General features: G+C 45.8%; 2 protein-coding genes across 8 annotated transcripts in view; both read right to left on the reverse strand.

Annotated features, from left to right (window-relative positions):
• Window positions 1–12,449, reverse strand: part of CSRNP2 (cysteine and serine rich nuclear protein 2) — a 54,918-nt gene extending 42,469 nt beyond the window's left edge. The window contains exons 1-4 of one of the 6 annotated variants that reach the window (XM_053300222.1): window positions 12,104–12,449; window positions 11,178–11,288; window positions 10,926–11,055; window positions 9,278–9,343 (exon numbers count right to left, since the gene is read on the reverse strand). The gene's annotated coding sequence lies outside the window, so the exon portion shown is untranslated. Of the gene's footprint in view, window positions 1–1,658; window positions 1,708–9,277; window positions 9,344–10,925; window positions 11,056–11,177; window positions 11,289–11,864; window positions 11,885–12,103 lie in introns of those variants that run through there. The other 5 variants (XM_053300218.1, XM_053300223.1, XM_053300225.1 and 2 more) reach the window with 5 other exon arrangements.
• Window positions 12,450–21,989: 9,540 nt separating this feature from the next.
• The window catches only part of TFCP2 (transcription factor CP2), a 78,418-nt gene continuing 75,618 nt past the window's right edge, over window positions 21,990–24,789 (reverse strand). For both annotated transcript variants that reach the window (XM_053298474.1, XM_053298473.1), the window contains 2 exons: window positions 24,647–24,698; window positions 21,990–24,441 (listed from right to left, as the gene is read on the reverse strand). In XM_053298474.1, coding sequence (XP_053154449.1) covers window positions 24,404–24,441; window positions 24,647–24,698 — 90 coding nt within the window. In that variant the 3' untranslated portion in view covers window positions 21,990–24,403. The remainder of the gene's footprint in view (window positions 24,442–24,646; window positions 24,699–24,789) is intronic.

Here is a 24,789-nt window from a genome sequence, read left to right on the forward strand (position 1 = left end):
GTCCTCAGACCATGCTCCGGGTGTAATCCCATACACAGAAATTAACCCAGACTTAGAAGTAATTCCACAAAGGTTACAAGCCTGTCTTCTCAGACACATCTGTATCAGTCACTTGTGGCATCCAAAGGCCTGAAAGAACAAAAACTTCCGCTTTGCAACAGTTTCCTGCCTTGCACCTGGAAGGGACTCTTATTTATCCCGGGTGACCAAGCAAGTGGCGCTTTATAGGCCCGGACTGATCTCCACATAGGAGGAGAAAGCGTCCATTTGATGATGTATGAACGGCCATGGGAACCCGTCTCCCATGGCGGGGACAAGAAATAAAGAGCTGTGGTGTGTGCCTATGGTTCCGATGACCTCCACAGAAGAAAGCTTAACATTCCGAGTGGCTCTTCGATTTGCAAGCCCTCTGCGATCACGTGATATTTCCCCAGTACATCACCTAGCACATGTTCAGCCTTCAAAGGGGGCTGTAGCGCACTGGCAGCACATCTGCATTGCATGCAGAGAATCCCAGGTTCAATCCCGAGCCTCTCCAGGTAGGGCTGAAAGAGATTCCTGCCGGCAGCCAGTCAGTGCAGACAATTCCAGATGGACCAATGCCCTAACTCAGTATAAAAAAGTAAAAGTAAAAGTAAAAAAAGTAAAAAGAGCCAGGGGCAAACACCGGAGGGGCGAACTATTTGGCAGTCTCTGCTTTAAAGAGCGATGGCCTTCTTTGAGGCTACAAGTGTGTGGGGGTTGAGCTATGCATTTAAGCAAGGGCAAGGCAAAGTCAGGGGCAACCGCTGGCTTGAGGGGACGAGGAAAGACTAGCTGCTGCCATTCCAGGCCGCACCAGCAGCTCTTCATTCCTTTCCTGCCTGAAGGGCTACTGTGGAGTCTGTGCACCAATTTCCAGAACCAAGGGAAGCACAAGTGGGGGCAACAGCAAGAAAAACAGAGAGCAGGAAGAAGAGCACTACATGCAGGCAGAAGGCAACAACTCTCCCCATAATTAGTTGCAAGGTTGTTTTTAAAACCTCCATCCTTAAAGGAAACTCATTCCAGCTGTAAGTGTTCCTGGCAATGCCTGCTATTTGCTCAGTTTTATCATCAGTCTTCCCCATTCCCAGCGTTCAGATTAGAACATCTGCAAATTCCTCACTGCTGAGCTTCTCAGAAATGCAAACTTAAACAAAACCCCACAACCCAAGATAATTTATGTGCTGGTATACAAAACCACATACACTTTTCCTGAAAGTCGACACCAACAGTATCTAAAGCCTTCTCCCTTTTCTTGCAGCTAGCTCTATACTGATCCTGGTTCAGAATTAGGATGTTTGGGGTCCAGAGGCCCAAACACTCCTCCATACAGGCATTACCCTCCCCTTCCATTTTGGCACTACTATGGTTAGAGCAGGGCTGCATGCCTTTGGCCCTTCAGCTGTTGTTAGACTACAACTCCCATCATCCCCAGCCAGTGGTCAATAGTCACTGATGATGGGAACTGTAGCATAAAGACAGTTGGAGGGCTGATGTTGTGCAGTCCTGGTTAGAGGCAGGACACAAACCTGTTTCTGGCCATGGTGAGAAGGACCCCAAGCGTGGTTGCGGAATACACTGGTGCATAAAGCTAACCATATTTTGTTCCAAAATTAAAGGCAGAGGGGAAATACCTGCTTTCCATCTCCTAAATCATAGTTGGAAGACTGGACAGCATTACATCTGCAAACAAGTACAAAATACAGCCGTTTAAAATGTTAGTAGTTTACTACCGCTGCTATTTATGTTCTACACTACAGAGACTGAATTAGCCAGGTCAAGCCCTACATTGCTGTGATCCATTCCATTCTAAAATAGCTCCTAGTCTAAAATCCTCCATCTAAGCCAGGGATATAAAACAGGCAACGTGTATATGACTGGCATTCGTCAATCCAGTTCTTTGTAACGCCACCTTTCAGTTTAAAAAGGGAAGCTCCTTTCAGAACAAAACCGTGTGTGAACAAAACCAACCAAGCACAACACCAGTGTAATTTAATGCCACCTTGTCTTCCAGAGTTTGCAGGCGTCCCTGGAGCAGTGGTGGGGAAAGTGCAAGTGAGCTGCCTGCCACAGCCTTCATTTCACTAGAATGAAGTGAAAGCAAGCTTCCTGCCACAGCCTTCAATTGCTGCAACACTAAAAAGGTCCTGAAATCACTGTGCCACCGCTCTCTCACTGTACATGTCATAGGAGATTGATAGGGAAGAGGGATAGAGACTAACCGATTGTGTGAATCTCGCCTGCATGAGAAATTAGAAAGGACAAGAAAGGGAGGCTTAAAACACTTTTTAAAAGGCCTACCCTTTCCCTCTAAGGGAGAGCAATATTTTAAAATCAGTCCTCAAATACATGCAAGCTTATTGATCAATCCTGCAGGCCAGCAGTTTCCAAACGAAGAGCCAGGGCACATTATAATGTCAAGAGAAATAAATTAAAGGCTTGAGGGAGCCCAACGCACCCATCCACAGGGGAGTCCGGGAATTCTCTCCCTTGCTTTCTTCTAATTGGCCTCTGCTGGGGGTGGCTAATGTCCACATGCCTGTACTGGGGGCCATTAGTTCCCAGTGCAGAGAGCAGAACCACCCACCCTCCGAGAAGGCTGCCTGTTGTGCCTTTCCATGAGTCACTGCTCTAGGCTTCCAAAACAGGAGGCACATTTTGAACACTAACTCACACTGTACTTGTGAATCAGGTTTAAGGGTACAAGTCATTCTTATGCTCACATATACTACAAGTAACCCTTCCGGGTATAGGGGTGAAGTGTGCCTCAAGTTTTAAGTCAGAAAAAACATGGACTTTCAACTATCTGAAGCCATTACAAGCTGGCCAGTTAGTGTGGCAGCCACCACAGGCACTGCAGCAAATAGAAACCTCTTTCCCCGATATGTGGTACCACTGTGCCATACAAGAGGCTTTCCCTGGTCTAGGAAGGTGAAGTTCTCTTACAAGATATCCTAAGTCTGCTGACTAGCCAAAAAGTCAGAACTAGAGGTTCAACTGAGTGTTGGGCAGAGCTGAATGACTACCAGCCCACTTGCCATATACAGAAAGCTGCCTTAGGTGCCACAGCACAGATTCCCAGTTGTGGCAGGAGAGCTAAAGCTGATCTGTAGGATTAGACTGCCTACTGGTCCCTAAATGATCAGTTCTACCTTTGCTCTCCGTGCTGGGGGTCCCAATCTTGGGTTCCCAGGTGACGTTTGACTACAACTCCCATCATCCCCAGCCACAATGGCCACTGCAGTCTATCAGCACCTAGGGACCCAAGATTTGGAATTCCTGTTCTCTCTATGGCTCTCTGATTCAAGTTCACAGCAATTCTGGCATGGATATGAGTGGCTAGACTAACCCTGGGCAAGAGTAACCAGAGACTGAATCCGTATGTGGTGTGAACAGGCCCCTCAACACGAACACAGGTGTTCAGAAAGAGGGGCATTTCTGATGGAAAGGTAGGGTATATAAGGAGTGTATGAATACAATGGAAACCAGACCAAGATTACATATCTGAACAAATCAAAAGTGTCCCAGGGCTACACAAGAAGCCAAGCTACACTGGCCCATCCACTGGATAGTGGACCCAAGGCTGTCATGAGCTTTGGCCCCCTCACAGCAACACACTGTCAGTCAGGGGAGGGCACAGACAGCATGGCCCCCATCCACTGGCCAGTGCCTCCCCTCCCTTCTGGCACAAACTGCATCAGAACTGCACTCTGCATTACTGCAAAATGCTTTGGCTATTTTGGGACTGCAGAATTATCCAAAGGAAGCTTTTTAAAAGAAAAGGTATGTAGCACCAACAGCTATCCTGGAAAGCTGACCCGAGTCTTTGAGATAGGGCAGGATATAAATAAATATGCCCCTTCCAACAGCTCTAAGAGGAGATGATGTTCTGGAGAAAACGCAAGACTAAGGCCCCCTCTTGTTCTGCAATCTCCTTAAAATAAAATCCTGATGTCACGAAGCTACCATGTACACACAGCAGAGGTGATGCTACCCTGGATGACAGGGTGCCATGACTGCAGAGAAGCCAACTGCACTGGTGTACGGTGATGTCATCAGAAGATGCAGGAACACAAGCTGAGGCTCCATACTTACCATCCTCTTGCTATTTAAAAACATACAGGCAATACATGACATGTTACTACAGCTATCCACTACTAGATCAGTAGCGCTGGTCATGCTTGATATAAGACGTCTGTGCTGGGCTAACTGACAGAAAGCATTCTCAAGGATAAAATTGATAACCATATAGAAGAACAGGCCCCACTAAAGGAGAACCAGCAAGGCTTCTACAAAGGTAAGTCTTGCCTCACCAACCTTTTGGAGTTCTTTGTTATCTAGCTGGCATAATATACCTGGACTTCCAAAAAGCTTTTGACAAAAGTTCCTCATCAAATACTCTTGAGAAAAAACTTAGTAGTCATGGGATAAGGGGACAGGTTCACATGTGGATTGGCAACTGATTAAGGGACAGGAAACAGAGGATAGGAGTAAGTGGAAAGTTTTCACAATGGAGGGAAGTAAAGAGTGGGGTCCACCAGGGATCTGTACAGGGACCAGTGCTCTTTAACATGTTCATAAATGATCTAGAAGTTGGGGTAAGCAGCAAGATGGCCAAATTTGAGGAAGACACCAAACTATTTAGGGTAGTGAAATCCACAATAGATTGCAAGGTGCTCCAAAAAGATCCCTCCAAATTGGGGGAGTGGGCAACAAAATGGCAGATGAGGTTCAGGGTTAGCAAGTGTAAAGTGATGCATATTGAGGGAAAGCCTCCCCCCAACATCACATATATGCTGAGAGCTGTCAGTGACTGACCAGGAGAGATCTTGGGGTCATGGTGGACGCAGCTTGTTGACAGTGTCGATACAATGTGCAGCAGCTGTGGAAAAAAGCAAATTCCATGCTTGGAATAATTGGGGAGGGGACTGAAAATAGAACTGCTAGTATCTTAATGCCCTTATACAAATCTTTGGTGCAGCCACATTTGAAGTACTGTACTGCGTACAGTTCTGATCACCCTATCTTAAGGACATTGTAGAACTGGAGAAGGTGCAGAACAGGGCAGCCAAGATGATCAGGGGCCTAGAGCACTTTCCTTATGAGGCAAGGCTATAACACCTGGGACATTTTAGTTTAGAAAAAAAATGACTGAAGTGACATGATAGGGTTCTATAAAATTATGTATAGTGTAGAGAGAGATCACTGTTTCTCCCTCTTGCATAACACTAGAACAGGGGTCATCCCATGAAACCGATTGCCGAGAGATTTAGGACTGACAAAAGGAAGTACTTTTTCCACACTATGCTTAATTAACCTATGGAATTATCTGCCACAAGATGTGGCGACAGCCAACAGCCTGGATGGCTTTAAGAAGGGCTTAGGTAAATTTATGGAGGACAAGTCTATCAATGGCTACTAGTCTGAGGGCTACAGGCCACCTCCATCCTCAGAGGCAAGATGCCTCTATATACCAGTTGCAGGGGAGCAACAGCAGAAGAGAGGGCATGCCCCCACCTCTTGCCTGTAGGCTTCCCGGAAGCATCTGGTGGGCCACTCTTGGAAACAGGATGGACTAGATAGGCCTTCGGCCTGACCTTAAGACAATTAACACACATGCACCAACAAATGCCCTACAGAACAAATATAGAGCAGCATTTTTCAACATGCCCTGTATCAGCTATGCAGACTGGTGTCCGAAGGCCTAAGAAGTACAGAAATATTGGAAATATTATGTCTTTTGGAAATATGTCTTCCATGCAGGAGAATTGAGGGAAGAGGTGTACTGTACTAAACATCTTATTTGTGGATTGTAAAGTTATTCTACAAGCAAGAAGAGAAAAGCACACCCTCTAAGGCGTGTGCATGCTCACACATTTTTTGATGTCTGCTCAGTTAATTTTAGATCCTTCTCAGGTTGAATTGGGAAGGCCCCACCCTGAATGCATGTGTGCGCACACTGCCTTGATACTGCCACTCAGAACAAATTTAATTCCACAATCAGATGAAAAAAATTAGAGAGAACACTGATGCCAGCATTGTGCCATGGTTAGAGTGTTGGACTATGACCAGAGAGATCCTTAGTTCAAATCCTCGTTCAGTCGTGAAACTCACGGGGTAGCTCTACGTCAGTCACTCATCTCTCACAGGGTTGTTGTGCCGATAAACATAAGCATGTACACCACTCTGGGCTCCTTGGAGGAAGAGTGAGATAGAAATGTAAAAATAAAAGGATCCAATAGAGTTTACCTAAACAATGAGCCATCATACTTACTAATAAAGTAGTTAACAACAGGGTGATTTCCAGTGCACGCAGCTCCATGTAATCATAGCATGAGCACTGGTTAAGGCAGGGTTACTATAACTGAGATAACTCTTGCAAAAAAAAAGGCTACTGAGTTTTAGGATAAAGTCCACTACAGGAAGTTTCAAAGACTTTACTATTGTTTATTTTTTTACATTACATACTGCATGTTTTACAATCCATCTTCCATTTGTCACAACATTCCTTTGAGATAAGATAGCACTGCTCCCATTTATAGAAGGGGAGTAAGTTGCAGTGAGGGCTGCCCAGCTGTCTATGAGTGGGATCTGAACGCATGTTTTTCTATATGGTATCCTGTGAATCAAACATCTCCAGAATCCCACCCATTACCAAGGAGTACAGATGGACATCGATATCCACGAGGGTTCCATTCTCTGTTACAACCATGGATAACAAGGCATTAAAACAATGGGAGGGTTGGGGGTTAGGTTCCTGGAGGCTGGAAAAATGGCCAAAAAAACGGCCAAAAAAATGGCCAAAAAGGGCAAAAAAGGAAGTGCCCTACCATGCTCCACGGGTCTCCAGCTGCCCAGGAATGCTTCCCACCAAGTCCCCATTTTCCTGTGAAAAATCATGGGGAAATGTTTTTTTCCCTTTAATGAGCCACAAAATGGCTCCCTTTCTCAAAATGGTGGCTGGATATTACCTTGGAGGTCATTTCTGGCCAATCCAAAACCATGGATATGTGAGTTTTAACCCTTTTGTATCCATGTGTATTGAGGTCAGGTGGCAATTATGTGAGCACAGATATGCGGAACCATGAAGAGCAGTACCGTGATCAACAAGGTTCACCCGTTCTGCGAAAGAACTAATATTTAATATTACAGGGTTTGGAAGAAGGTTCTTGGCATTTCACATGAAGAATGCTGGTAAATTTGGGGTAGGTGAAAGAGAAACACTACTTACTCTACACATGTCCATAAGGTCCACAGGGCTAAACTAGGAGTCAGAAAGGCAAGCAATTGCAGGTGTGCCCTGATTCAACTGAATGTGTTTTACTGCAGTTCTGGGTTTAAAACAATTTGTTCAGATTCCAAGGGATTATAAAGAACTATATATTGCCATCAGAACACCATGTCACCATATCCCAGAATATAGGTTAGTGATATGCAAGGCGGGGGGGGGGTTTCCCCTGAGCTCACAATTTAGAGGACAATCAAGTCTCTGTCAACAAAGAAACTACAGTTTTCTTGTGATTAGCATAATCATTTCTTGCTTAGAAAGCCACCTGAAAATCTCTTATTCTTTTGTCAGAGATTCATGCCTGTCACACACCAGATTTTTTTTCTATTTCAAAGGATCCCAAGGACTGACATTTATAGTGCTAGTATGTCTTCAGTGCATTTTGTACTCCTTGAACCAGCAGGAACTGGTGGACTTTCTGTTATCTGAGGAAGAAATTGAGATCTGCAGAATTTACAAGGGATAACACACAATTCAGAGCTTTCATTCCCCACCAGCAATGTCTGCTATAGTATAAGATACGGAACAGATTATTTCTCAACCACAGAGAAAGCCACTCGGAGGAGACGATTCTTACATGTTTATTAGAAGATAGGGACCCAACAATATCCTTGGCGACTGCCAAATTCTGTTATATTTTGACCAAATTAAGAGAGGCTAGAGCACAGCAATCAGCTACTGCCAAAGGTTCTTGATTTTATGTATGTGATAACATTTTAGTTTTTGTTTCCGTTTTTCTCTCTTTACTGAGTATATTTTGTTTCCATTGCTGTTTGAGCTAAGATCGTAAACAAACAACTAACTCTCAACCATATCAAAATGGCTCCTGCAGTTGATGCCACTGGGAACAGAAAACCAGGTCTGAATTTGCTCAAGTGCCAACACAACACATGAAGTTGGTTTTCAGTGATGGTTAAATACACTTTCTAAAATGATTTCAGAAGTATCCCAGATCAATTAAAGCTTCATCTTTGTATTCTATGTCCTGACTATAATGCACATTATTCATATATATCGCATAAGTGTATTATGTGGCAAAGACCTTGAAAGGTAACATTCTAGAGACGTCATGTCGACAACATCACTGTTCCTCATCCTCAAAGACAAGCCTTGGGTCAAACCCAAGGCTGGCTTCATCTACTCTGAGACAAGATGACTAGGCCCAAAATCAGTTGCCTAACTATCAAGATGAAAGCATCATTCATCTGCACCTCTATTAATGTCATATGCACTGCCACTACTTGACAGTCTGCTTCAGCTAGACAGTCACTACATAGCAGAATAGGCACATACCGTATTGGCAGGGCCATCCCCAGGAGAGTGAGGGGCTGGAGACCAGCAGCACTGCCCCTCAGACACACTCCTCCTCCACTGCCAGCTCCTCACTCCACGCCCTCCAATAGCGCTCACAGCACTAAGGAGTTCAATTGTCATGCCTGCTGCCAAGTGCAGCTGATTGAATTTGGGGCACCACTGGGTGTGACAGGGAGGTGTGCGCACTGGCTGCTCGGGGGGGGGGGAAGGCATGGGAGCCTCACTTGCTCACCACCCTCATGCTGCCACTGCTGTTGTTGAGAAGGTCTGATGCACGCCAACTGGCGAACCAGAAGCAGCCACAACATGAAAACAGGGAGAGGCGTGTGTAGACACGCTGGGGCTGATGTTGGAGGGCTGCTCCTGTTTGACTGCCTGGCCCTGGCTGGGAGGAGATGGGCTGTGCTGCCTTTGGGAGTCATGTCCAGCTGCTCCGCCAGGACAGGAGATTCCTGTCAGATGGGCAGCAAGAGTAGAATTGCCCCCCACAAGACAGCAGGGGCTGCAGAACTGGCCGTGGAGCCTGGGAGAGCATGGGGCTGGGGGCAATTATCCCGTTTGCCCCTCCTAAAGGATGGGCCTGCATATTGGACACTTGAAAAATAAAAACACCACCAGAATACAAGATCATTCCCGTGGAAGGACACATACACTATGACCTTATGATTGCAACATTCTTCATGCACTTCATCTTGGAAAAGCACAGGACTGTAAAATCTGGATCAAGAAACAAATATATTTTACTTTCCCAGGGCTTAAATAGAAACAGAATATCAACAGGGTTCTACAAACTGGTTGTCATTGGCAACCAGAAAATTCTTCCCCAGCAAACGTATTTGTGGACAAGCACCTCAGACCTGCCTGAGTTCTCCTCACACTATTGAGTCCTCAGAGGGGTGGGGGTGAGGGTGCTCATGCCATGTGGGGGGGTAGTGGGGGGAGGAGAGAGAGCCTGTGTAGTGCCCAGGACTTAGAGGCCTCTCTTACTGCTGAACTGAGCAACGCTCAGAAAGAGCAGGGTTCTCTACCGAGCTGCTTCCTAGAGGCTCCAAAGCACAGCATGAGGTGAGTGGATGACCTCCCCACTAGAGTTCCAGGTGACCTGTTCTCTCCCTTGGACTGGGATTTGGGCAGATGGCCAGAAATGGCTGGTGTCCCTCACCTTCACGGTTTCTGACTGCTACTGCAGCCGAGGGTAAAGTAAGAGAATGATTCCAGCTGAGGGTGAAGTGTGAGAATGATTCTCTCCCCCACCCTGCCAAGTCATCTGGAATTTGTGGGAAAGGTAGGGTTACTCACTCTTTACTTCCCACTGTGCTTTGGAAGCACTCTGCAATGGCAAAAAAGATCCTCATCAAATATTTCAGCATGCCTCCCAACCCAGCACAAAGTGAACGGCTAGCCTGATGACCCCTCCCCACCCCCACTCCTCTGTGGTATGTGCAAACAACTGACTTCTAAAGCCAACCAATGTTTGTGGTTCACTGAATAGCAGGCTGCCTTATACGGAGCATTCTGGTGACGAAGTTATATTTTGTATCCCTATCACCTTTAGTTCCCACCTTGTTAACCCGGCTTGTCCTTTTGTGTACCTATATCTATGTACATATGATACACAGTATCACAGAATCTAATACATTCTATGCACCTATTTCATGATTCTATGTATATTCTTCCTGCCTGGTCTACTTCACACAGGATGAAGCACTTTCCTCCATTATATACAATATCAGACAATGATGGGATTGAAGTTTCCCAGCTCTTTGCTCCGCTCTGTTCTAAAATGAAGACTTCACTTCCCATCAATACATGAAGATGAGAGTATCCTGCACAACATCCCAGTGAAAGAGGGCAGATCACTGCTAATGTGTCACAATGGGTGGTGGAGGAAGAAAAAATCTCCACTCAGGAAGTGCCAACAGCTCAGTCAGGCAAAGCCATCCCCATCTCCCTTCTTCACCTTCACTCTTGCTATAAATAATCAAGCCAAAGGTATGTCCCATCTGACCCCATGGCCTGGTCATATGGGAGATAGGAGATACAGCAAAAGCAGATACTTTCTAGTACATTCTATAGAGGGAGACAGTAGAAATATAAGAGCGGCCAAGAATCAGGGAGACAGACAAAGGTTTTCTTCGGGTTCCCCCCAAAACCAGATATATTAGAAAACATTTTACTCTGGGCTTGAAAGGATTAGGGTGTCCTAAACATAATGCCGAATAAGATTTTTTTAAAACACTGTCTCTAAAAGCATCCAAACCTGCCTCCCACTCCCCAGAACATTCTCCTGAAACCTTACTGCTTGATGTATGCGTCAAAGCATCACTTCTGAACTCCATCACCGACATGGAGGGACTGCTCCACAAATGCCACACCACACAGCCATGATTTCTGATCCAGTACCGTAATCCCATTAATACATTTCCTAGCTGTAAACAAAAGGATGAGAAATTGCATACACATCTTTGATTGTACAATCATGGAGCTGCTCTCCAAAGAAACACATGTAGAAATCTGCATACTCAAGAGATCAACAGAGCCTCACATATACCTTCATGTTCTTCACTGCATGGGTACATAGATACTCCAGTATCCTAGAATTGAGTCTTTACCCCACACAACAAAATGCCTCAGCTTGACATTCAAACAGCATTCAAATAGCCTATGCAAGAAATAAAGGGAAACAAGTCTTAGTCTTTAAAAGCACCTCCATCAATAATCAAGCCAGCCTGGACATACAATACATTGTAGCTGATATATCAAGAGAGAATTGCTGACTTCATTTTTAAGAAGCTACAAATCTACACAAAGCTGTGATTAGAACCAGACATCTCACCACAGAAAAAGGTACTACTGAGGTTAACTGCAGACTACTTTGGGGTAAGGTGAGCACAAGTGGCAGAGTTTCAGGCGAGAATAAATCCTTCCCAGGATAAGAAGAAGAGCATCTCTCTTCCCACTCCTCCTCCTCCTCCCACTAGGCCATATGATAAGCCTTTGCTTCAAAACACCTTTTTAAAATGTGATGGCAGGAAACAAAAAGGGGGGTAGGAAAAGAGGTTGATCTGGTGGAGGTGGGATCATGTTTCAAGCAAGCTGAATAAGATCCCCACCCCGAGAGAAAAAATGGGTCCCAGCCAGCATATAAAAGGGAAAGGTTCTTTCCACAACCCTGTAGTAAAAAACGGTATTAAGAGACGTATTGAGATGAGGGTGGGGGAGAGAAGAGAGACCCCACCCCGATTCCTGTAAAACCCCAAGTAACGTCCTAGCAGCGGGGGTTTCTCTAGGGTCTGTTCCCCCCTTTTCGTTTCTAGAGTGAATAGAGAAAAGGGAAGGTACGCAGCCATTTCAGGACGCTTTAGAGAAGGTTAACTCCCCTCCTCCTCCAGTCCGCACCCCCCGAAAATCTACTAGCCCCGCCCCTCGGAAGCCACGCCCTCCCTTTCAAGCCAGCCAGCCAGCCGAGCCACTCACCGGGTAGGGGGTTCCTCCCGCCCGCCGGTCCCTCCTCTCCTCCCCTCCCTCTGCACAGGCCGGGGCTGCAGGACGAGGCCCGATATCCCCTCAAGGAAGGGGATGAGGTTCAAGCAGCAGCTCCGTGCCTCGGGAAGGGAGGAGAGAGAGCGGGAAGCCGACGGCGGCGGCGGCGGCTCTGGCAACGACAGCCCCGACGGGGAGACCCGCAGCCCCAGGCTCCGCTCTGCGATAACAATGGGGCTACCGGCGCAGCGCCTCCCTTTATATAGCATGCACCACGTGATGTGCCTCATCATTATTGCCACCACCATCAGGAATGAGTGCTGAGAGGCATTATGGGGAATGTAGTCGTCTCCGCGAGGGCGCGCGAAATTACGTAGCGATGCCGAGGAGGAGCTGGTCCAGGTAACAGCGGCGCCTGAGGGTGAGGAAGGGGAAAGGCGACTCGGAGCGCTGTGCACACTGGGAAACCGAGTCCTAGGAGGCGGAGGCAAGGATGTTTGGTGTTCCTTATGCTCCATCCAGTGGTGGAAGAAGTTAGGTACAATCTAACTTTTAACAAGTTTTCATTCTTTTCATACGTTCCTGTTTGCATAAATTGTCATCCAAAGCAAACACTTAATGAAGACACATTTCATGACACCAATAGGCCTATCACTTAATTTTTTAAAAAAACACACCACTACTCCTGTTACAAAAAAACAGCTTTGAACTTTAAAAAAATATATTTATATCCTGCTCTTCCTCCAAGGAGCTCAGAGCCGTGTACCACATACTTAAGTTTCTCTTTCACAACAACCCTGTGAAGTAGGCTAGGCTGAGAGAGAAGTGACTGGCCCAGAGTCACCCAGCAAGTATCATGGCTGAATGGGGACTTGAACTCAGCTCTGCCCAGTCCTAGTCCAGCACTCTAACCACTACACCACGCTGGCTCACCTTTTTGAGCCAGAAAAGGCTCTTTTTTTGAAAAGGTATCTCTCAAGCTACAATCCAATGCACACTTAGTTGGGAATAAGCCCTATTCAAAACAGTGGGGCTTACTTCCAGTACATTCGGCACAGAGTAGAACTGTCACTCTTCTAAATAAGTAAGCACTACTATGCAGTGGGGAAATGCTTGACTAACAAGCAGAAGGTTGCCAGTTCGAATCCCCGCTGGTATGTTTCCCAGACTATAGGAAACACTTATATCAGGCAGCAGCGATATGGGAAGCTGCTGAAAGGCATCATCTCATACTGCACGGGAGATGGTAATGGTAAACCCCTCCTGTATTCTACCAAAGACATCCACAGGGTTCTGTAGTCACCAGGAGTCGGAACCAACTCGACAGCACACTTTACCCAGGGGCAGAGCCACCATTGAGCCAACGGGTTCCAAGAACCCGGGCTGCACCCAGTCAGGGCCCATGCCTCGCGGCCCTGACATGCACCCCCCCGTGTCTGATGTCAGACGCGGGGGGTGCTGGTTTAGATACCGGAGGGGCCGCGCGACCCCTTTGGGAGCTAAACTAAGGCTGGCGCTGAGTTTGCAGCGCAGCCAGGAGCGGTTCTTCCCTGCAGGAAGACACGGGAGGTGGGGGTCAGTGGGGCCACCGCACATGGGCTGCTGGTGATCAGGCTCCGTGCCTGACTTTACCTTTACTCTGTTAAGTGCACTTAGGCTTGTAGCCTTACTAGACTTGGTCTACTGAAATTTGGCTATTGATTCATACAAAAAACACAAGTACAATAATTGTTCCATACAGATTAGAAAAGGATAGAAGAAAAGAACTGAAAAGTGGTGTGTGTGTGGGCGGGGGGGGGAGCGGGGTGTGTGTGTTCCTGTTCCATCACTTGCTTGATGCAGGAAATCCAGAGTCCACAGCTGATGCTGTCCAGCCTCCACTTGACAACTCTGGAGGAGGGAAAATCCCCCCCCCACCAACAACTGCTTCCATTGTCCAACTGCTCTTATCTTTGAGAAGTTTATTCTAATCAGTTGAGATCTACCCTCTTGTAACTTAAGCCCATTAGATCTAGTCCTGCCCTTTGGGGCAGTAGAGAACAAAGTCTATTTATTTACTTATTTGTATAACATTTCAGGCCAAAGACTTCTCAAAGTGGTTTACACAGTCAAAGAAAAACAAAAAGATTCAGTTTTTGGCTGCAGTGGCTAATGGTTCCTAGAAGCTGCAGGCCTGATGTAAATAGGCCACAGGAAAACAGAAATAACCTGGCAGCTGCCTCACTCTTCTTTTCTCCAGTTCCTTTCAACCTTTCCTCATGGGCTTTGTTTTCCTGATTCCTGACCATCTTCACTGAATCTAATCTGTCTACATCCTTCTCAAACTCTGGCACTCAGAACTGGATGTAGGCATAGAACCTAAAATCCTTATTTTTTAAAAAGAACAAACATCACACTACTGACTCATGTCCAAGCTCTTTTTCACATGCACTGTTGCTAAGCCAGGTTTTCTATACATCTATGTTTCCCCCACCCCACCCCACCCATGTGCAGAACCTTGCATTTGTCTCTGTTGAATTTAAATTTACAGCCTGGTTTTCCATTGCATTGTCTCAAGGAAAGTGAGGCTATGGCTCAAATACAGGAGAAAAACTACAGTTTCTGGAATACACCAAATGGATACAACATTCAGCCAAGCTCACAACAGCAGGTTGTTTAAGGGAAAACCAACTTCTAAACACAAGAGCCATTCTGTTCTTCATAGTCCACACTGGCCAGTGTTCCCTATAATTTTTATCATCAGTGAGCAGAAAGAGTTTTGTTCTGGGCAGCAATATCAAGGCAGTGTACACACATCTCTCTCTCTCTCTCTCTCTCTCTCTCTCTCTCTCTCTCTCTCTCTCTCTCTCACACACACACACACACACACACACACACACACGGAAAGCAGTAATGCTGCACAAACGGGCCTTGGACGGAGCTGATGCCCTACACAAGAGCTCAAGTGGTGGGGAGAAGCGGAAACATGGGCTCTTGCCCTGGAAAAGCGATCTTGCCCTGGCAAGAGCCCACGTGGCGGCGGCGGCAGCAAAGGGACTAGGAGGGAACCGAGCGGATTCCCGCACAAGAACTTAAGCGGCGGGAAGAAGTGGAGGCGGAGGGGGTGAGTGGGAAGGAAGAGAAGCAGCTAGGAGCCAGCAGCCACAGAAGAAGCGGCACTTTCTTGGAGGGGAGTAGCAGCCGCCGGAGGCAAGAGGGCAAGTGAGCAGCCCTTAGGGATTTCTGCGGGGGGGGGCTGGAGAGTGTGTGTGCACGCACCCGCGCACCTTAGAGGGAATGGTGCTGACCACCTCACACTCATAGCTGGCTTTCATTAATAAGAGGATGGGGCTGTAGCTCAATGGTAAGAGCACCTGCTTGGTATGCAAAACATTCCAGGTTCAATCTCTGGCACCTCTAGGTAGGGCTAGGAGAGACTCCTACCTAAAATCTTGGAGAAGCTGCTCCCAGTCAGTGTAGACAGAGCTAGACGAATGGTTTGACTCAGTATATGTACCTATGTTACTTTGCATGTAGAAGGTCCCAGATTCAGTCACTGGAATCTCCAGATAGGGGAGATTCTTGGAGATTCTGGGGCCTTCTTGGAGAACCACGGCCAGTCAATGAAGACAATACTAAGCCGAATAGACCAGTGGTCTGATTCTGCAGAAGGCAGATTCAGGTGTTCAGCTTCATCATAACGTTAGTGGAACTTTTACTAGAAGACACTATTATGGAGACCGAATTTAGGACATCACATATACAACCTGAAGACACATAGGATTAAAGCACAGACAACCTCTTAAAGCTTACAAGAAACAGAAACTAGGCAAGAAATGTGCTAGGGCCACCATAGGCCAGAATCTGGACATGGTACAAGGGTACATGATATGGACACCTGGCTGAAGCTCAGTAGGTCTAGGTTTAGTCAGTGTCTGGACCGACCTTGAAGAAACTAGTCCATAGGACAGAAGTTGACCATCTTTGGGTTTATGTCAAGAAAAATCATTACCACTTCATTAAATTTATATCTCGCACTTCTTCCGAGGGACTCAAGGCAATGGTTCTTCCTACACATGCCCATTGTATCTTAACCAACGCCCTGTTGTTGGGTAGGTCAGCCTAAAAGAGCAACTGGCCCAAATTCAGACTGAGTAAAGATTTGAAAACAGGTTCTCCACAATCCTAGGCAGACACTCTAGTCACAATACTTCACTGGTTCTCTTATTATCTGAAATCCAGAAGACAAGTGTGGGAAGAAAAGGAAAAATGGGCAGGAATACAAACCATTTAATAGTAAAGCTAAACACTTTGGAATGTATCTCTGCCAATGGTATATGTATCAGCTACGGAAGAATTCCAAGCAGGCACTGAACAAGGCAAGACAGCTGTTTTAAGCGGGGGTGGTGGAACATGAGGGAAACTGAAGTGAAGAAATCTCCCAGTGGCATTCTAGTCACTATATACTGCTGTTGCCAGAATTCTGGGCATAATTATTTTTGTAGCGTCTACTATGTAGAGTAAATTTGATTCAGTGCCAGGTCTGCAATGAAGCAACCCAAGAGTTGAGCTCTGGATAAATTAAGAACCCTGCTTGGAGTGGGGGCGGGGGAAATTGAAGTGGCCAGAAATTGAATTTCAGGAGAGAGTATGTCTAGACAAGAGATTAGGAAAGCCTGGAAGCAGCAAAATGCACCTTAATTTTATAGATACAAAGCAGCTGCAGCCAGGCAGATTAATGTTTTTAAAAAGGGTCAGAGGGCAACTCAGGCCTATTTTAGCCCAGGGTAGTTAAGCCCATCAGTTTGATTATAACACTCAAATTCTTCAACCAGAAATTAGAGGCCAATTCTAAAAAAGACTGGAGCATCCTCAGTCCAATCTACCAAGCAGCTCTCAGTAAATGTTTAAACCATTCAGCGAGTCATCCACTGTATGTCTCTGCACCTCTTTGTTAGACATTTCAAGAGTTCTATGGAGAGAACTGATCTGGTGGTGTGACAATTTGTTGATTTGAGTCTGTGTCTCCTAAACTTGTGTTAAAGTCTGCGTATTCTGAAGTTAGTTAGGTAGAAGGACAGTGCTATACCCCGCCCCCCCCCAAATTTCTGGTTGACATTCAGAGTAACTTTGCATGCCCTGAAAAGCACTTCAGGCATGTAATAAGAGAGGGGCAATTTTACACAGTTCCTTTCTCTCTCTAGCCCTCTGTGCCTCCAAGAACATGTTTCTGAGGGTCCAGCAACCATCAAGGACATATTTTTGGGACTGTGCACAGGTGCCCAACATGGCTGTCAGGCCACTGGGTGAAGGCTGAAAACCGGCCGAAGAGCGCCCGATTCGGGCCAAGGGGTGATTTAGAAGGGGGGGACTTCCGCGGACACACACACACACCCCACCACCTCCAGGAACTCCCCAGGTAAAAACAATTTTTTAAAACAATTAAGCATTTTTGGTCCATGTCCCCCCAGACTGGACCAAACCATGGGGGGGGCTCAAGGGGGGCCAGAGCAAACTGGCCTGGTTGGGCTCGAGGCTGGTCCAGCCTCGAAGCGTACTGGGCCAGCCAGTTCCGTGCACATCCCTAATGCTCCAACTCACCACTTCTCAGCAGAATGCTGAGCTCCCGGATCGTCATCCAAAATGGGCTGTTGTACCATGAGTATATCCATAAAACTCACAGGGAGGGGTGCAAGCCCTAGAGGTAACTTATAATGCCTAAGGGACACCGCTTGCACATCTTAGAGGTGGTGCATGCCCACCCAAATGGACACATGGGGGTGGGGAAAATGAAGAAAAGAGCAAGGAAAAACCTTTACTGGACTCCATTTGGCCAGGACATGACTGAGTATGTGAAGTCACATGATGTTTGCCAGAAGGTGGGGAAGAGCCGGGACAAAGGGTGGGCACCTGTGCAATCTTTGTCTAGTAAGGGCACCACACCTCAAAGAGTGGGAATAAATATCCTGGGGCCTATCTGACCCAAGACTTCTAGGGGAAAACAGTACATACCGACTCTAGTGGACTGTGCTGCTAGGTGGCCAGATGCGGTGGCCCTGATCCAGAAAGATACAGAGTCTGTCAGGCTCTATTGGACATTTTTGCCAGGATGGGTTGGCCAGGGAGGTCCTGACTGATGCAGGTGCCAAGTTCATACATGGGGTGATGAAGAAGCATTGGAGTACCCATGAGGTGGAACATCTTGCCCCATTGTCTGGCCAGCAGCTGACGAGTGGGAGAGACCCAAGGGACTTTGCAGGCCATGATCCAGTTCATTAAAGAACATCCCAAGGACTGGAGGCTGCCACAGCTGTTGGATGTCTACAGAGCGGTGCCGCATCCAAGCCTAAGATATTCTCCCTTTGAGCTAGGCCATGGGAGGGATGTCAGAGGGAGAGGAAGGAAACCCCGCAGGGAGAAAATGTATTGAATTTTGGGGACAGGCCCTAAAGCACACTGAAAAAGACCCTGCCCCTTCTGCAGCACAAACTGCAGGAGGCCCAGACAGAGCAGAAGGCCTAGCATGCTAGGGAGTGTGTATTTGATCCAGGATAACAGGTGCCGGTCCTCAGACCAGTTGGGACCAATAAACCCAATGTGGAGGAGTGTCAAACTGCTTTAGAGAGATCAAAAGCAGCCTTCAGTTAAAACACCAACAACCATCCTGCAAGCACCAGACTTTAGAAGAACTGTCACTCTGACCACTGGTGCTTCTGAGAGGGACATTGGGGCAGAGATGATGCTATTGGGTCCAGACCAGGCCCTCATACAGGCATGGTCCTTAACCAGAAGCAGTCAGCAGGGGGGGAAACCACTGGCTACAGGGGGCTCATCACAAGAAGAACAACATCGTGGCAGGTGCCTTGTCACAGGGACGCTTTGAAAACTCCACTGGAACCTAAAGGAATGCTTGGGGAGGGTGGAGGCAACAGGACAAGAGACTCCAAATGTTATTTTGACATATTATTGTTTATTACTGTTTTGTATGTATAGATAGTTAAGTTAGGGAATTAAGTTTTGTGTTTCCAACCCTTTTGAAACAGGAGCTGTCAACTCCCGTTTCCAACCACCTGTCTCAATTTAAGGAGGGGGTGTGGTAATCAGCCACCCCTCCCCCTAAAGAGTTAACAAGAAGTGAACCCATCCTGACAGGCTGGTGAACTCCAGGGCTCAGCCAATCAGCACACCAGGTGGGTGGGACTTAGAGAGCTGTTGGGAGGAAGAAGGCAGTTCTTTGTTAGAAAAAGAGAAGGATGGACATGGCCATGGAGGATGGCTGCAGCTCTTGGAAGACAGAACTGCAGGGGCTTGAATCTCAACTGAAGTTTGGTGAGTTCAAGGAAAAGGAAGCCTGGGCTTTGGCTTTGGGAAGTTTAGTGTAGGGAAAAGTTTTAGTCAGACTTTGCATTAGAATTCCTGTTTCTTTGGTGTGTGCTTCTTATATCCCCAATACTGTTTTAGTACCTGCAACATAATTAAAATAAGAAACACTAGCCTACGCCCATTCTACCTAGAGTGCAGCAAAAGACTCTATAAACATGTATTAGGACAACCTATTTTTGTAATCCTACTAAGATGCTTAAGTGTATCTAAGAAAGCTAGAAGCCTCAAACTGAAGTAGTCTGTAGTAATTGAATAAAACCTTTTTTAGTTCTTTTCTTTTTACAAGCCTCTCCGAGCTGGTTTTTTAACTCAAGAAAAGGGGGCCCCCGAAGGGGGTTTACTGTGGTGCAAGCACACCAGCAGCTATCAGTTCTCACTATGTGTAGGTTTACACGTGGAAGATTGTTGTACTTATAAGGCAAAATAAAAAGTTTTCCCTGGGATTCCACCCCAAGCCCAGGGAGGTTCAAGCTCTGTAAAGTGGGGTGGTGGTGGCAGCCTTTGAACCTACCAATAGTACAGAAGAGTTTTAGGGAAAGCCAAGCCAGGCAACTCGGCAGGAATGAATCAGCATTCCTTCTCTCATGTGAGCTTGCTCTGAAACTAAGGCTTTAATCAGCTACAGTCATCATAGCCCCCAGCCCTTGAATCTGTATCATTCCAAAAGGCTTCAACATGCTTTCCTTCTAGCAAGCTAGAGTGAGAATTCCAAGTTCATCATTGCTAAAACCTAAATAAGGCCAGAAAATATATGCAAGAATTGATTCAAATGGAGCAATTTGATAACAGAATTTAAACTTTTAAACACAAATTGAAATGCCCCAACAGGAGTAACAAATAAGCCTAGAAGTCATGTGGCCAAGCTCTCCATAGGATTGAGGTCACAATGTATGGTTTGTTATACCTGAAGATCTTATACATGAACATTGGCTGGGTGGGGAGGGTGGGCAGGGGGAACCTACTCCCCCCCCCCAGATGAGTGGCGATTTCCTCTTTGGCACACCACTATGCACCCACACAATTCACACTGCTCTGTGGAGGGCCGGGACTCATTTTACTGGCCTCCAGGAATCCCTCCGGGAGTCTGGTGCTCTAGGTGCCTGACTGTGTATGCTCAGGCTGCATGCAGCCTGAGCATACACATGACCCTGAGTGAGAGCACGCCCTTTACCCCAGGTAAAAGCTGGGGTACAAAACTTGGGCTACAGGGGAGGCAACGCAGGGATTGTGCCTCTCATGCAACAGTAGGCCTGTAACAATTTAAGTCCTGTTCACTTTCCTGAACTGCCTAGTAGCTCTAGTTCCAGCTTCTGGAGAGTCTGTAGCCAGACATTATGATAAGGACACCCAATCATACACTGGGTGATGTGTGTGATCAAGTCAATGTGAAACAGACGAAATCTAGATCAGTGTAGTCTCAGGTTAAAAATTAAACATTCTTAATTATTTTACTAAAACTTAGATAAAAAACCTAAAAAAATCTGTGAAGCATCTGTCATTCATTCTACTGTTTTTGTATCCAAAGGTCCAAGCACTACATTTTACAGAGTACTGCCTACGCATTTTCCTTTATCTCTCTAATCTAAGAGGTGAGATTTTGCTTAAATTTTTATTTGTTTGAAATCTGAATTCAGAGATGGGGCCTGAAATATATCCAAAGGTGGCCAAGTCCATTTCCATCATTCTCACCCACACCACCACCCCTCACACACACCCAGCTAATGCTCAAATATTAGCCAGGCCAATAAAAGAAAGCTGCACACTAGTCTGTGTGCTCTTTTGAAGTGCATGAAAGCCTGAGGAAAATATATTCTGCAGGCAATTTTTATTTACCAACTACTGTTTTTTACTTACCATGACAACCAATGCTCAATACATCCATTAATGCAGCCTTCAGGCAATCTTTTGCTGTATCAGCAAAGCTGTTATCAGCTTGAAAATAAGTTTCTCTATTGCATTAGCAACTAGCCGAATTACTACCAAGCGAGCAAGCTAGCTGAATAATTCATTTACTAAAGCTGCTAAGGCAGAGAAATAGTTAACCGACAGGAAAGATTAAAGCCCAAGCATGATACCTAAGACTCCTTGGACATTTTTGTCCCAATATGCTCTCCTAAACAGACTGATCAACTCCATTTGGACATGGAAGCAAACAAAAATGGACAGATGCATCAAGATGATCTCACACACCTCAAAGCAAAAACAAAAGAAGTTTAAATGTATATTTGTCTCACTGCACTCACTATACACTACTGCAGAAAAAGGAGCACTCAGTCATAAACCACTGTCATACTAAACAAACGCTCCCTGTCGCAAGTCTAGCACCCTTGTACATATGATTTATACCTTGTCAGTTTCTTATGACATCCATTATTTTAAAACTGAAAGATGCAAAGAGACATGATTCAATTCACTTCTTACATGGCATCACTAGATGCTGCTGCATAATATTTAGTGGCCAACAGTTCTCATGTTCTATCATGCAAGGATCTACAGAAGAAACAGACCAACAGCCATGTTTTAGAGTTCATAATTTCATTCTATGGTTTAGCCAAACAAACGGAACAAAAAAGTAGGACATAAATCATTACAGCGCTCAGAAGAATGGTGTACTCTCATTGCACATGAATGGTGCTACCCTCATTGAGGTTTGCAGAACCACATGACTTTTTTTCCAGCTCAGGGGATTTTGTGGGGCAAGGGATGAAGGGGATAAAATTTATACTTCCAGTTGTGCACTGAAAATTAAGTACTGTTGAGAATGGACAACGAGGATTATCCTTCTCAGCAGGTACGTCAAAAGCCAGCACCAGTACAAGCTTCATCATTTGATCTGCACCATCTTTGATTACGGCTGGGATGAGGCTAGTTCACAAATTTTATGCTAGCTCAAACTATATGTGGAGAGTCATCAATAGGAATGGAACATGAGGAAACTGGCTTTGTTCAATATAGAGGCCAAAGATGTGGATATTTCTGGGCCACCACTAAACTGGTTCCATCATTGTTTCCAATCTGATCCAGCACACTGCTTAAGCCATTTAAGTCAATGATTGCAGAGTCTTGGTTTTTCCTTAATGCAAACAAAATGCCACCTTTGGCTTATCTTCTTGGAAGTGGGACTAGACTATGCCATAGTCAGGCTCCAAAGGCAACTGGACTGGAAATCTGCTGAAAACAAGCTGATCTCTCTTTACTTCAATGTGATAGGGAGTAATATTTTAGCTTCTGCTTAAAAGCTGCAGATACGCAACTGTCAGGTTGTGTTTTGTTCTCTTCTTTCCTTTATTTCACTTGACCTGGCCCAGAGTTCTGCCTTCTTTGAGACAACAAATTAAATCTATTTTTTTAAAAACACACATTTTTGGTAGAAAATCACGTAAAATTGATACAGACTACTCAAACAATCCAGTACTCCGAGGATAGGGATGGAGACACGCAAGCACACCCACACCCACCCACCCACCCATAGTTTCATTTAATAAAATGAAAGTTATTTTCCCCACCTTCCTCATTCAGGTTAAAAACAGCCTATACTAACTTCCAGCTCTATGGCCATGGCAATGCCTGTGAAGACCTTGACTGTGCATTATCCAGACTAAGTTAGTCATCACTAGGCCCCCCATGACTAAGTGAAAAAAATGGGCCTTAAGTTTGCCCTGACTAACTCAGCTCATTTATTTCAATGGTGCTTAGTCATGACCAACTTAGCCTGGATCCTTCTCACCGTGATATACAATGAGGGTACAGCTTGCAAGCTAAATTGGGAGGAACTTTGAGCATTACCATGGGTTTTTCACTCTGCTAGAGGGATTGGAAGGCCAAGGAGAAGTAGGCTTTATTCTTCAGACAAGCTGCCCACCCATACACTTTTAGGCGTCATCTTTGAAGCCCTAGCACTTCCCCCATTTCTCTCTTAAAACTCAGAAAATGGATTTTGGCATCCATTTCAGATGGCTGAAGCCTTTACCCGAGCAATTGGTTGCTGCCTTGGAAACAGATATGCAGGCACTTTGTCACCATGGAGCTTTTCCCAGGCTTCTACAAGCACTATAAGCTATTGCTGGAGGAGCCCTTTCTTTAACGACCCAACTACGCAAATCCTTCCATGGGATTTCATTCAGCACTGGCCTACATCAATTCTACACATCCCAAATAAGTAACCCATATGGGGGTTTGACATCCTTCACCTTCCCCAACTCCCACTATCAGGGAGATGGGTTAATTAAGTAAACAAAGGGACAGCTCATGATGTCCAGTTTTAAGTCTCTTGAACTGGACTGTAAGAGTCACAAGCCATCCTATGGATGCTAGGTTTCATAAACCCAAGTTTATCCTAACTTTATATTGGCAGAGAAGGTACAGCCACTCATATGTACGCATGCGCACATGCTCCTCTGCCTAAATGAGTCACCAGAACAGTTTTTTTAATTTAAAAAAAAACAAAACCTTTGGCACCCCCCTGGCTCTATCAGATCATATCCAGAAAGCTTGAACAGCTGAAACATGCCATAAAGAGGCTTGCCGAATTGGATGCGTGCTTCCAGAGATGCCCAGGGTGTGCGTATTCATCTTCATATTGCAGCTCCAATCTGTAGGCAGGTCCTCACTGCCTGGCATCCCCCTCCAAGACCTAACTGCAAAGTTTCCATCACTGATCAGGTTGGCAGTTTTTACCAGGTAAGTGGGTGTAGCCATGTAGTTGAACTCTGAACAAGCAGGAGTGTGCTTACAAGAGATGTCTACCTGCATGCCAACAACGGTACAGGTTGTTCAACAGGCAACATACTGTGGAAGTAAGATGAGTTTCAGTTGCTTTTGTGGGTCTCTTTTGGTGTCCAGGTGCCAGAACAGGTGGCAAAGTGTGTGGGGTGTGTGTGTGTACACACGTGTGTGTACACATGAGAAGATGTGGCAAGTCCCAGTTTCCATCTATTTTAAGATGATGTGGTAACTGTCATTGGTTTCAGCTGCAAAGCAAGCATAGGATCATCAGAATTTGGTAGAACACAAATGCAATATCATTGTCCTCACCCAAGTCCCACTGAAATGAATGGAAAGCAATGCATAGTATATTACTCAGCAAATGCTGGTTCAGATACCCTCTGATGAGATGGAATGGAGCTCTTAGGGGATAGGATAACATACAGTACTGTGCTTTAACCAGATGGTTACCTTTCATTGTGTCCAAGACAAAACATGATTCATCTTGAAAATTCTGTATCATCTGGAAGCAAGAACAACAACAACAACAGGGGCTTTAGAGAGCTAGGCATTACTCATTCATAAATGGAAAACTAATTCTACACATGTGTTCA

The sequence above is a fragment of the Hemicordylus capensis genome, chromosome 2, assembly GCF_027244095.1.
Source record: "Hemicordylus capensis ecotype Gifberg chromosome 2, rHemCap1.1.pri, whole genome shotgun sequence".
Taxonomy (NCBI): Eukaryota; Metazoa; Chordata; class Lepidosauria; order Squamata; family Cordylidae; genus Hemicordylus; species Hemicordylus capensis.